We start from the raw sequence: 12,436 nt of genomic DNA, 5'->3' as shown, positions 1-12,436 counted from the left end.
GAAGCAATAGCCATCCGGATGAAGAAACCGGAGCTTTGCGTACAGAAGAAATATATTCAACCACTCCTCCTCCCCTGGCCAACATCAAGGCCAATTAATCAATCATAATCTTAAGTATTGAATGAACTAATTTGACTATGACCTTTCATAGTCAATTGTAATTGTCCCTGTTATCTTTATTCATAAATCTTTGTATGATTATTATTATTATTGGTTAAACATCATTATTAATCTTTCCTATACATGATTCATTCACTTTGCATTCATCCCTCCGTATTACGTCTTACTTATTTGATCGAATTGTAATTGCACTATTATTTCTGTCTCACCCTATTTGACCCATATTTATTCTGATCATGGATCTTAAAATTTCACTTAACATATAAGTTGATTCAAGTTTACATTCTATATGAGTCATATTAACATTAACAATTTTATTGTATTTTGTTTATCACAATCCTAAATTCACATGCTCTAAACGATGTATTTTGCCCTTAACCTGGCCATTTTTTCGGATTATTAATTTGGATATATAACTGTAGAACCTGATGAGAATTTATCGAGAATATTCTTCGTTCAAATACTAGTCTTTTAATATGACGGGGATCTTTAAACGATTATTATTATGTCTTCACTCAACCAAACAACAGAGGAATGATAGCTTGTGGTCACTGGATTCTAGTTCCTTTGCTAGCTTAATGCTCCCTGAAATGCTGTTTACATTTTCAAACAATTCTTCTAAACCATCCAGTTTAATGATAATAAAAATGTCATCTACATACCGTAACAAGACTTTTGGTGGACATACACTTCACGTGATTGCACTGGTTTCTAGGGTATGCATGAATTAATTCGCTACAATCGGATTTGAAGTTACGATGCCCATTAGATCCATCTGAAGTTATCAAATGTTTGGAATTATGTTTACGATCCACTTTATTCATATGTTGAGTAGACCTTTACAGACAAAAAGGAGGTATAGCAATGGGTTCATCAGTTTCTCCGATTGTAAACGATTAACTTTACCCTTAACCTTGCCATTTTTGGATTATTAATATGGATATATAATTGTAGAACTTGAAGAGAATTTATAGAAAATATTCTTTGTTGTTTTTCTTCATATTTGTCAACTGGATTATAATCTGACCCATCAATTATTTTCTTCCTTATCCCTCGATTAGTACGTAACTTCATTTGTTATTTAGTCTCGAATCAACTACTAAATAAATCAACTTATAAGAGATAATACTTTTATACGAATATCTCAGCACCATGATTTTATTATCTATGATCAGTGTTAGTAATTCCAGAACATTTGATCATATTATGAACATTGCTGAGAATTAACAAGTTGATATATCTGATTGTCTACATAAACATTAAATCTATAATAGAGTAAATGTATATCAGAATAAAATACCCCAAGCTTGTAATCGAGTACAGGTCTTGTAAACTTGGTTTAGAGCCATACATTCTTATACTTTACCCAACTGCCCATACGAATGTGCAGAGAGCAATTCAGACCAGCAGCCAAATGACTGGAAATAAGTTACTTTGATTAGTAAGGAAAAATATTTGTCAAATTACTAAGAATAAGACATCTTCAAAACGGATTCACTATGAAGAGGTTTAAACTTTATAGAATGGATTAAAATGTAGCTTGGGTTATTTTTTGATCAAACTAAAATAGAATATTGCAAAGGCCCTGTAAACTTATAAAATCAATCCAAACTCAGTTATCTACGACCGTAAAAATAGCTCAATAATGAGATTATGCACACACTTATTGATTTTTTTCTTGAAAAAGTTCAAGAAATATAGGCTTAGTTATGGAATTTTTATGAGTTTCTCACAAGAGATTCATCATCTAGATGATAAGATTTTCTTTATTTTGTCTCTCTTGCATACACATAGTGTCTAGTGTTTTCGATTTTAGAGAATTCAACCTTGTCTTTTCATGTGGCTTTGATCAAATTGGAAAGAAATTGTTGTTATATATAGTATGGATTCTTTCTCATTCAAAAAAATTATATTTACAATACGATTCGTGGTTTTACTAAATACATCAACGTCAGATATGTTGTATTCTAGTTTGTGTTGACCATACATGTCAAGTTCTATGTTGAATAATACCTATATTTTCTTCAGTATACAAAACGTAGAAATAAAGTAAAATGGACGGCTAGTCATTATGATAATCCGTGTAGAGGGACTGGTCTAGTGAAAATTCGGAGTAACGAACAAACAGTCAGTCAGTCAGACAGTAACAACGTAGAACTTCGTACGTACGTACATCAGTTCGAGTTGCCACACCACAAACAGTTCTAATGGTTTGTTCTCAAATGAGTTAGTCTGGTTAGACCAGATGACTGACTACCGAAATCTGGTTGAAACGTACCCGCAGATGTACAATTTTCGATTGGACTGTAAATTATGACAGAAAACTTTGGGTGAAATTGCTCTAAATTGTGTACTCTTTCACTATCTTACCATAAATTCTGCATTATGATACTAATTCAAAAATCTTATCCCAGAGACTTATGTAGTCCTTTTCGGCTTACCTAGTTTTCATTATCAATTAACTCTACCAATATTCCAGCCTGTTTCCTTTATTATTTTGGTAATTTTCAATCACCAAGCTTTGAACGTGTTATAGCACGTATCGATACATTTGCTTTGTCTAATCCCTTATGACTGAAAAATCATTCATAAAATATGTGCAATTAATAAGGTTAGACCTGCTAATTTCAAGTAAATTGAGCATTTGCAAGAATATTAACAATAAAATATGTGAGATAACCTAATCAACAGAAATAGGGATTTCCGATGTTTCATGGTCTGGCATAAGCCGCTCCAGAGTAAATAAATTAACACAAGTTCAATCAAAATCATCATGGGTCTGATTACGTTAGTGTTATTTTCAGTCAAGGAAATCCTGTTTATTTGTGCACATGCTAGTAGGTATTAGGTGTGAAGTTCCTTGCATTAGGGATTCTACCCGTGAAATCTCAAGTCGTGCAAAGGAACACCTAAGCTACATAATCGTAAAAAGCCTACAAATCAAATGGGCAATATAAGTACATGCTGTTTTTGAGAACTACCAAACCGATGTTAGAAATATCAAAATAATTCAGAAAGATCTTCCTAACCACAAAGGTATTTCATATAATGTTAAGTCCCTCTACGATCACGAGAAAGGACGGCCTGACTATCTATCCGAACTGGACTGAACCACATTTGATTCTATTCATGTCTCACACCATATATATACATACGCAAACAAATGCCAACTTTACTCCACATCACAAATGTCACATTTTACACACAAGGTGGTGTCTCACCCAAAATCACCTGAACTAAAAATGACATGACATTGACATAACCAGGTTTATTTTGATAGTTCCTCTATACTAACCAAACTTGTGCTTTCATTGTTATTTATTTACTCAGAAGAATTGCCTCACACTATGTCACGAATTTTTGTACATCCTAATATATACCCACTGGAGAATCACAAGTATATCATTAATTTATAATCATTCGTAATACGCATTTACTGAACTTTCAGTGAGTCTACCCAACCTTACCAGCATTACGATTTACTGAATAACCGTACTTATCGTATAAAAATTTCTATGCAAACGGCTCATTTCTATATTGATAGGAAGTATTACAGAACGTTGTTGTACAATTTCTTTATACAGGATAAATCTTGTATGAAGCGTTAATGAGCTACGAAATAAAGGAAAACTATCAGAATAAACATTAAAGTTGACCGAAGAAATGAGTTATTCTTGATTTTCAGGTTAAGATGTTAATTCTGTAGGCGAGAACAGGTACAACACTTTTCAGAATGCTCGATTTATTGGCTGACACTGAGTAACTAATCTCAGATATCAACCAAATGAGTACTATTAAAAAGACATGCATTAAGGAATACGTCTTTTATGAATATAATTTGAATACTTGAAAGTTAGTCTTCGTTCCAAATGCCGTTACAAATTGCATCTTCCCCTTATATTCAATTTTAATGTCACTATATGAGTTATTATACAGAACCTGTAAGAAAAATAACTACTAATGCCGAATGAGTTGACGAAGTAATTATGATAGCATTACAACAGCAAATAGTTCAAGAAATCTTTCAGAAGCCAGAAAGATCTAAGACGAAGAGAGATTTTAAGTTTAAGAGAGTAAAGATTAGAATTTCATAGGCACAACTAGTCACCTGGATGACGTAAATGCAATAATTAACGAGCATATTTAGGCTCCGTTCTTGTTGACTGCCTCAAAATAGACGATACACTTTGTGCCGCAACAGAGGATAAGACAAAATTTAGTTGACTAAACAGTACAACTATCTAATTATCCCCACTGTAGTTGAATATCAAATAAAAATATGAAAAAAATAAAACTCATAGAACTACTGTCAACCAGATTACTGCATTTTAATAACTCTATAAAATCATTACAAGGACAAATTAATTAAGGATGAACTAATAATATATACTTAAATATCTAAGTATACGATTAAGAATTACAGAGTCTGGCGCATAAAAATGGGTCAGAAATAATTATTGAGAATAAAATATACAAATACCTTGCAGAAACTCTAAGAAACAGAATATTCTTCCATAAACTAAGAACAAATAATACATACTCTGTTCATGAACAACTGAAATATGAAAGTTATGAAAGTACTATACGAATACTTGTATATATATGTATACAAAAACTAAAAGGTTTGTAATTGTTACTAGTTGCATTTTAGAACGCTAGATGAAAAGAAAACTTGAATAAATTTTAAAACTTGAAAATTAACAATGTACTTGAAATACTTTTCATAAAAAAGCATATTGTTTAAATCTGAAGGAAGTATGTTCGTGGATCTTCAACAAATTCCTTGATTTTACGTAAAAATGTTACTGCTTCACGACCGTCGATCAAACGATGATCATAAGTTAGGGCAACATACATCATTGGACGGATGACAACTTGTCCATTTCGTGCAACCGGTCGATCAAATACGCCATACAAACCTAAGATTGCAGATTGGGGTGGATTGATTATAGGGGTACCAAATAATGAGCCAAACACACCACCGTTGCTAATTGTAAACGTCCCTCCATCCATATCTTCAACAGCCAGTTTTCCGTCACGGGCCTTCACACCTAAATCATTGATACCACGTTCAATATCAGCATAATTCATTTTCTCAACATTGCGCAATACAGGAACAACAAGACCCTTAGGGGTTGCCACTGCAATACTAATATCAACATAATCTCTGTATATAATGTCCGGGCCATCAATGACAGCATTGACGGCTGGTTGATCCATAAGAGCAACTGCAGAAGCTTTAGCAAACGTAGACATCATTCCTAACTTCACACCATGATTTTTTAAAAAGATATCTTTATACTGACTTCTAAGTTCGAAAAGATTTGACATATCAATCTCATTAAATGTGCTTAACATTGCACACGTATTCTGGGCATCTTTTAGACGTTGGGCGATCCGAAGCCTCATACGGCTCATCTTTACACGCTGTTCTGCACGTGCACTATCAAGAGATGGGGATAAGGATGAAGTTGTTGCAAGACTTTGAGCTATTTCTGGAGGTGGAGTAACTGGTGAAGGAGCTCGAGGTGAGACGAGAGGCCTCTCTTCAGGCTGCTTTTTTGCAGTCTCTTGGGGTAGCTTTTCAGAAACCGTGGAAGTTGGAACAGCACCCTCCTCCATTTTAAAAATATCTTGACCTGCAGTAACTTTTCCCCCATCTTCAACAAGAAATTGTGTTATCACACCTGAACATGGGGCTGGGACAGGGACATTAGTTTTGTCAGTCTCGATTTCCGCAACCAAATCGTCAACATTTACTGTATCACCGACGGCCTTTTTCCATACAATATCCCCTTCTGTGACAGATTCGGCGAATGGAGGTACATTAACTACACGTATAGCAAAAATATAGGGACTGAAGTGCAGTTGTCGTAAAGATATCCTGATTAAACAAAAAGAAAACAAAATTTTTATACAATCTCCACAGTTTTATACAAAATTCTAGAACCTTTAGACCATCGAATATAAAAATACAATTAGCAATAGTATTGGGTTATCAGCTTATATCAAAGAATTCAGGACTTCAGAAATCACTCTCCACTTTCAAGAAAGTGATTTAAAATAATCTTCCTGTCGAGCGAAGAATTAGACGATGAGAAATAATATATGGTTAGAGCAAATCAGAGAGTGTATCAGTTCAACTGTTTTCCAGAACCTTTGGGTAGTTTCAGGTTACTAGAGAATACTAAACATGTTTTTCTTCATAGTGAGTCCCAATAATGCACGTCAGTCAACTGCTACATTATTTTTATCAGCGTTTAAGAAGGATAACGTGTAAACTGAGTTAGATACATGACAAGGGAAATCAAAGTGAATTTCTAGACGAACCTATGCATTTTCTAGTGAAAACTTGTAAACCTTGAATAAATAATAGAAAAGTCCTCATCTATCCCATATGAGTGGTAGTAGCAAAAAAAGAATCTTTTAGAAAGTAACTTATATCTGAAAACCAATAAACGATTTTGTTTTTAGTGGTTGTATACACGGTCAAATTCTAGGACGCAAAAGTCTATGAGAAATGGTAGGATGGACCTGAAATGTTGGTAAAGACTGAGTGGACTTGAAAAATAAACGCAGAGTGCTAATTATCGAAATTAAGGGAGATGACTTGAATAGTCAATACCTTAAGTAGTTGCAACTCTCACTGACTCACTCACCCCGGTCATTGTAGGTTGGTCAGCGAGTAGGAATAATCGCTAAATAACTCATTTCGACTCTCAAAACCCTGTAAATTTTAATCGCAGCTTTACGAAGCGTGTTTAGACTGAAAAGACAGACAGAGAGCTAGAACGACTAGAAATTGGTAGTGTTAATCGAAGGGAATAGGCTGATATTAAGATATTAAAAAGTGATAACCAGCTTGAGTATAAGAGCGTTTGCGTTAACCATCACAGAATCCAAGAGCTAGATTTTCATTATAATCTAGTTGTGACAGATCTTTAACTGCAAAAATGTACATAGAGTAAGATTGTCTGTGTAGGTGGTTTTTCTGGGAATCATTTCTATGTCAATTTGTCTAGCCTAATTCAAGACCAAGTGGTTTACTATAGTTAAAGTGCGTTGGTGTTTTCTGAAGAACCTTTAGATTTAAAGACTTAAAGTAGACTTACCTAGAGGCGAAATAAGAACCATGGTCTGAAAAACAACTCGGTTTAAAAGTTGTACATGTACGACAAGGAGAAGTGATATTCACACAACGCTTGACAAAAATATTCGAAAGAAACGGTCGTAATTTCATTGCAACGGCTTAACTCATTCAGGCGCTTTATCTACATGTAAATCAAACGCAAGTTAAAACAAGTCGTGTTTCTAACCTATGAAAAAGGTTTTGATGCAGGGAGACGATATGTTTTAAGCCCTTTTTACCTTCTCTGTGACTGATAAGGGGCTCAAAAACTCTGAAACTAAGACTTTCCTGAACAGGGATAATGAGTCGTTGGTTACTATAGGTCTGGTTTATAGAAAACTGATCGCAGTTCTGAAATGACATGTTCTCTAATCTAGATACTTTATGACATGAAGTTCAATCATGTTAGTTCTGCAAGACACACCCCCAGCTGAAGGCGCTCAGTCAGATATCTGGACCAGATGTATATTTCCTCGTTGAGTAAATTCTATTGTTTTGATCGTTATTACGTATCAAGACTACTGTTTTCACTTTAGTTGAATTTGTTTCAGTTAAAGTATTCGATTACAGTACCGTTTCTGCTTCCATATTAGTTTGTCGTCGGTGTTTCAAAAAGGGCGGTGATTTTGTACTTGTTGTGATTATCCTTGCTTTTGTGTAATTATTGCTAGGAAGCATTCTTGGTCTAAATCAAAGCACTTTAGTTAAGGTTTAGAATCTTGCCAAAGTTTGTCTTGTAGTACACCTTTACTCTTTGACTGACACTGTGTTCATACTGTGATCATATTGTGTTTTACACCATAATCTGACTAGGATGGTTGGTAGTACTCACAAATGTGGACAACCAAACTGTTTGTTCCCTGTGGATGAAGGAATGCAGTGTGATGAATGCAAAAAGTGGTTTCATAAGATGTGCACCCGTTTAAGTCCCACTGTATACGAGAGATGTTCGAAGCCTAACTCACATTGGCTCTGCATGTTTTGCTGTGCAAATAAGGCGTCACTAATACAGAAGACTATGAGCCTATTGGCTTTGGCCTGTAAGAAGAACGATGGCGCATGCGCTGATAACACGAGCACTGACAGTGACGAATGTGTCAGTGTAGTACGTGCTGTTAGGAGACGCCTTAAACAACCGACTTTGACTGACGGAAAAGTGAAATCTCCGTTAACATTAACGACAGGGGTAGTACCACCTGACACTGACATTGGTAACCATGCGCCCCTAGTGGAAACTGAAGATCTGGATAAAACCGTCACTGATCCAAATAGTCCCAGTGTCCTGAGGGATGAAAAATGGACTACAGTACGGAGAAAACGAAACGAAAAGAAAAAGGCTGTAGGCAGTACGCAGATGGTTAGCAAGTCAATGATGGACTCCCACTGTGAGTCACTAAATGCATTACCAAAATCTGATGCACTGCCAAAATCTGATTGTACGAGAGAAACATACCCCGGCGTGAGTGAGAAGAAGAATCTAATCTCATCAAATATTATTGTGAGTAAATTGCTGGAGTCAAACGACCCTGATCCCAAAATTAAACACGCGCATGATATAGAGAAGCTGAGAATATATATTCGTAGTATCTTATCAGGTGACTCTAAAGGAGTTCAGGTCAAAAAAGTGGTTAGAATAGGTAAGGGGACTGAGGAAAATGTTGAACCCTGCCCATGTATACTCCTTAAGGTAGTCCTAGGATCGGAGAATCAACGGGATCTCCTGGTAAGTGGCGCTCGTTATCACGGCAATGCCGATATACGGATCAGACCTGATATGTTTCTCGAAGATAGAATAAAAAGAAAGCACTAGCTTACCTAGAAACCCGTCGGCTAAACGGTGAGGAAAATTTCCGGCTAGTGGGTTTTCGGATGCCCAGATCTTGGAAGCGAATTCTATCAAAGCCTGTGTGAATAGTCCGTTCTACTTAGGAGTTTTATATGCCAATGCTCGCAGTCTAAGAAATAAGTTCTATGAACTTGAAGAGTTAGTGGACAGATTAAAGCCACTCATCGCAGCAGTGAAAGTAACTTGGTTAGTCCATGACTCAGACATTACGCCAGAATTATTTGGATACCATTATCTCAGGAGTGATAGACATAGATGTAGAAAAGGAGGTGGCGTCCTGTTATATATAGCCAATAATATAAATATCTGCTCCTCTGCTAGCGAATCCCATGATAGCGGTACTTGTGAAATCATTAGCTGTAAATTGGCTATTGGATGTAGTACATTTATGCTCGGTGTCATCTATCGCAGCCCGATCTGCTTAGCCGATGACGTTTTTTAGAGCACATTCATCTTTGGAGTGCAAACATCAGATGCTTGATAATAGGAGACTTTAATGCACCTGATATTAGTTGGACTGAGATGACCACGGGAGGATCTATAAACTCCTTTGATAGTAGGTTCCTGGTAACAATAATGGAGCATGCACTAGTGCAGCATGTATCCAAACCCACACGTCTTGGTGCTAACCAAGGTTCTTCTCTGTTGGACTTGTTAATCACTCATGAGACTGAGGATATTGTTGACCTAAATACTCTTCCGCCATTGGTGAACAGCGATCACGCTGTTTTGTCACTCATGTTTAGAACTAGGGACATGTTATACAGTAGGGTTACACCCCGCCAAAATGTATGGAAAGCTAACATATCAGCCATTCAGGAATGCTCTGCTAAGACAGATTGGTTTGTAGGTACTAGCTTATCAGTTGAAGAAGCATGGTTTGTATTTAGAGGTAAGTTTATTTTAGTTACGTCCCCGTTCATACCATACCTGGTACCGCGAAGACCGAATAACAGTCCACCATGGATAACGAAAACAATCAGGAAACTTCTTAGAAAAAAGAAGAAGCACTGGAATATGTTCATCTCTACTGGCTTAGAACAATACAGGTCCAGTTATTGTAAGATTAGGAATGCCTGTAAAGCTTCAATAAGTAAGACTAGACGATCATATGAAAAATAATTGGTTAGGGATTCTAGATATAGTCCGAAACGGTTATTCTCGTATTTAAAAAGGTGAACTCAGAGAAGCGATGGAATTCCATCACTTTTGATACAAGAAAATCTGTTAATCTTGGCAGAAAATGATGTCGATAAAGCTGAAGCTTTATCGGAATATTTCAGTAAAGTGTTTTCTATCGGTAATGAGGAACGACCAACGATTCATTGTGATTGTTGTGGCTTACTGGTGGACCCTGTAGTCATTGAGAAAGATACTGTTTTAAGGCTACTTCAGAATCTCAAACCTGATAAGTCCAGTGGTCCTGATGATAATCATCCTAGGATTATGAAGGCCCTATCAGATGTAATTGCTGAACCATTAGCGATACTGTTTGACATGTCTCTAAGACATTCCAGACTGCCCAGAGACTGGAAAGACGTTATAGTAAGTCCGGTGTATAAGGCTGGGAGTAGGAATTTATTTAGTAACTATAGCCCCGTTAGCTTAACTAGTGCAGTTGTAAAACTGATGGAAAAAATCATTCGGATATCTGCTATAAACTATGTTAAAGGGCATAATCTTTTCTCCAGGGAACAACATGGTTTTGGGAGGGGCCTATCGTGCTTGACAAATCTTCTCATTGCAAGAGAAGATTGGGCTGCTGCAAAAGATCAGAATACTCTTGTGGATGTGATATTCATAGAAGTAAGGCCTTCGATAAGGTCTCCCACTCTGGTGTTAAATTCAAACTGGAACGTTTTGGAGTCCATTATACAGTCGTAGATTGGATAATTAACTTTCTGCACGACAGGAGACAAAGGATAAGGGTGAATGGGTCTCTCTCCTCGTGGGTACCTGTATAAAGTGAAGTCCCTCAAGGTACAGTCCTCGGTCCTCTTCTCTTTTTACTTTATGTAAATGAATTGCCAACTATAGCGAAATCGTCCGTCCTACTCTTCGCTGATGACATAAAGATTTGGAGACCCATACACAGTATGTCGGATAGGATAGTATTACAGGATGATCTTTGCTCAACGGTGGCATGGTTAGACAGGTGGTCACTAGAAGCAAGTCCTAATAAGAGTGTGGTGATGCAATTAAATAACTATGATGAATCGTATCACCATAGAATATGTGAATTCGTGCTACCCAAACTAAGAAACTAAGCAGTGATCTCAAAACCACTAGTCACCGTAAGGCTGCTGCTGCGAAAGGCTATGGGGTGTTATGATCTATTCGTAGGTCTTTCCAGTATTTGGATGATGAAATGTTTAGACTGTTATACCCTATTTATGTGCGACCACATTTAAAATATGGGATTCAAGCAGCGAGTCCTTGTCTTAAGTATGAAGCAGAGATGCTAGAAAGAGTCCAACGACGAGGTACTAAGATGGTACAGGGTCTATCTGGCCTATCTGATGAAGACAGACAGAAACCTCAACTTATTTCCGTTATCTTACCGTAGAATACGGGGTGATCTAATATTGACTTATCGCATACTTAACGATGACCTTGGTGATAACATGTCTTATCTTTTACTTCCGTCCATAACTGATCATTTGAGAGGACATTCGAAGAAAGTTCAAAAACCGAGATCAAATCGTTTACGTCTGAAGTTTCGTTTCTCGCACCGAGTAGTGAATTACTGAAATTCTCTACCAGAATATGTAATATCAGCACCTTCTATTGGTATATTTAAAACGAGACTGGACCTCCACAGTATTACAAACTGCAAGGATTAATATAGGTCGATAGACCTCCTATCCTTATTACTGAAGACTGAAGATCATGTTTGAGTACGCCGTTCTCCCAAACTCTCACAATAAATTATAAACTTAGATTGCACATTTCTCCATTCATCGGTGATTTCTCGAGTGCACTTTTAAATACCCCCATAAAGTTGCTACAGAACCTGGATACTATGACACGATGTGAATTCAATGTTAGCTGGGAGATCGAACTATTTCCTTCCGAACTGAGTAAACACCTATAATAGGTACACATCATATACATCGGTAGTCGCTTCATCTCTCTTAGTTGTCATGGATGATACTTCATCTAACATGCTGTTTTATTTCACTTTTGGCTCGTAACCTGATCCAAATATATGTAACAGATGGAATGCCCAGGAAACACCTTCTAAGTGTCTTATTCAATAGAATTTTAGTTTCATGAATTTTTCTTTCAGGATTCTTTCAACCATATTTCCATATTTCCTAGGCACCTTTGGACAAACCATT

At 36.5% G+C, this 12,436-nt stretch overlaps 1 protein-coding gene across 1 annotated transcript; it reads right to left on the bottom strand.

Moving 5' to 3' along the window:
- Nucleotides 1–3,713: 3,713 nt before the first annotated feature.
- Nucleotides 3,714–7,865, bottom strand: MS3_00006398 (uncharacterized protein). Its single transcript, XM_012936577.3, has 3 exons — nt 7,437–7,865; nt 7,233–7,391; nt 3,714–6,004 (listed from the first exon to the last, which is right to left on the bottom strand). Exons 2-3 carry the CDS (start codon nt 7,358–7,360, stop codon nt 4,861–4,863), a joined length of 1,272 nt encoding a protein of 423 aa, XP_012792031.1. The 5' UTR covers nt 7,361–7,391; nt 7,437–7,865; the 3' UTR covers nt 3,714–4,860.
- Between the last annotated feature and the right edge of the window lie 4,571 nt (nt 7,866–12,436).

The sequence above is a fragment of the Schistosoma haematobium genome, chromosome 2 (genome assembly GCF_000699445.3).
Source record: "Schistosoma haematobium chromosome 2, whole genome shotgun sequence".
Lineage (NCBI taxonomy): Eukaryota > Metazoa > Platyhelminthes > Trematoda > Strigeidida > Schistosomatidae > Schistosoma > Schistosoma haematobium.
Note: the sequence above shows the minus strand (reverse complement) of the source record. Positions and strands in the feature narration are given on the sequence as shown.

Excerpts from the sequence above, each read along its gene's own strand:
- MS3_00006398 (XM_012936577.3), bottom strand. The coding sequence starts at position 7,360 with ATGAAATTACGACCGTTTCTTTCGAATATTTTTGTCAAGCGTTGTGTG. Across the intron at positions 6,005-7,232 it reads GGTTCTTATTTCGCCTCTAG|GATATCTTTACGACAACTGC; the intron begins GTAAGTCTACTT and ends TTGTTTAATCAG.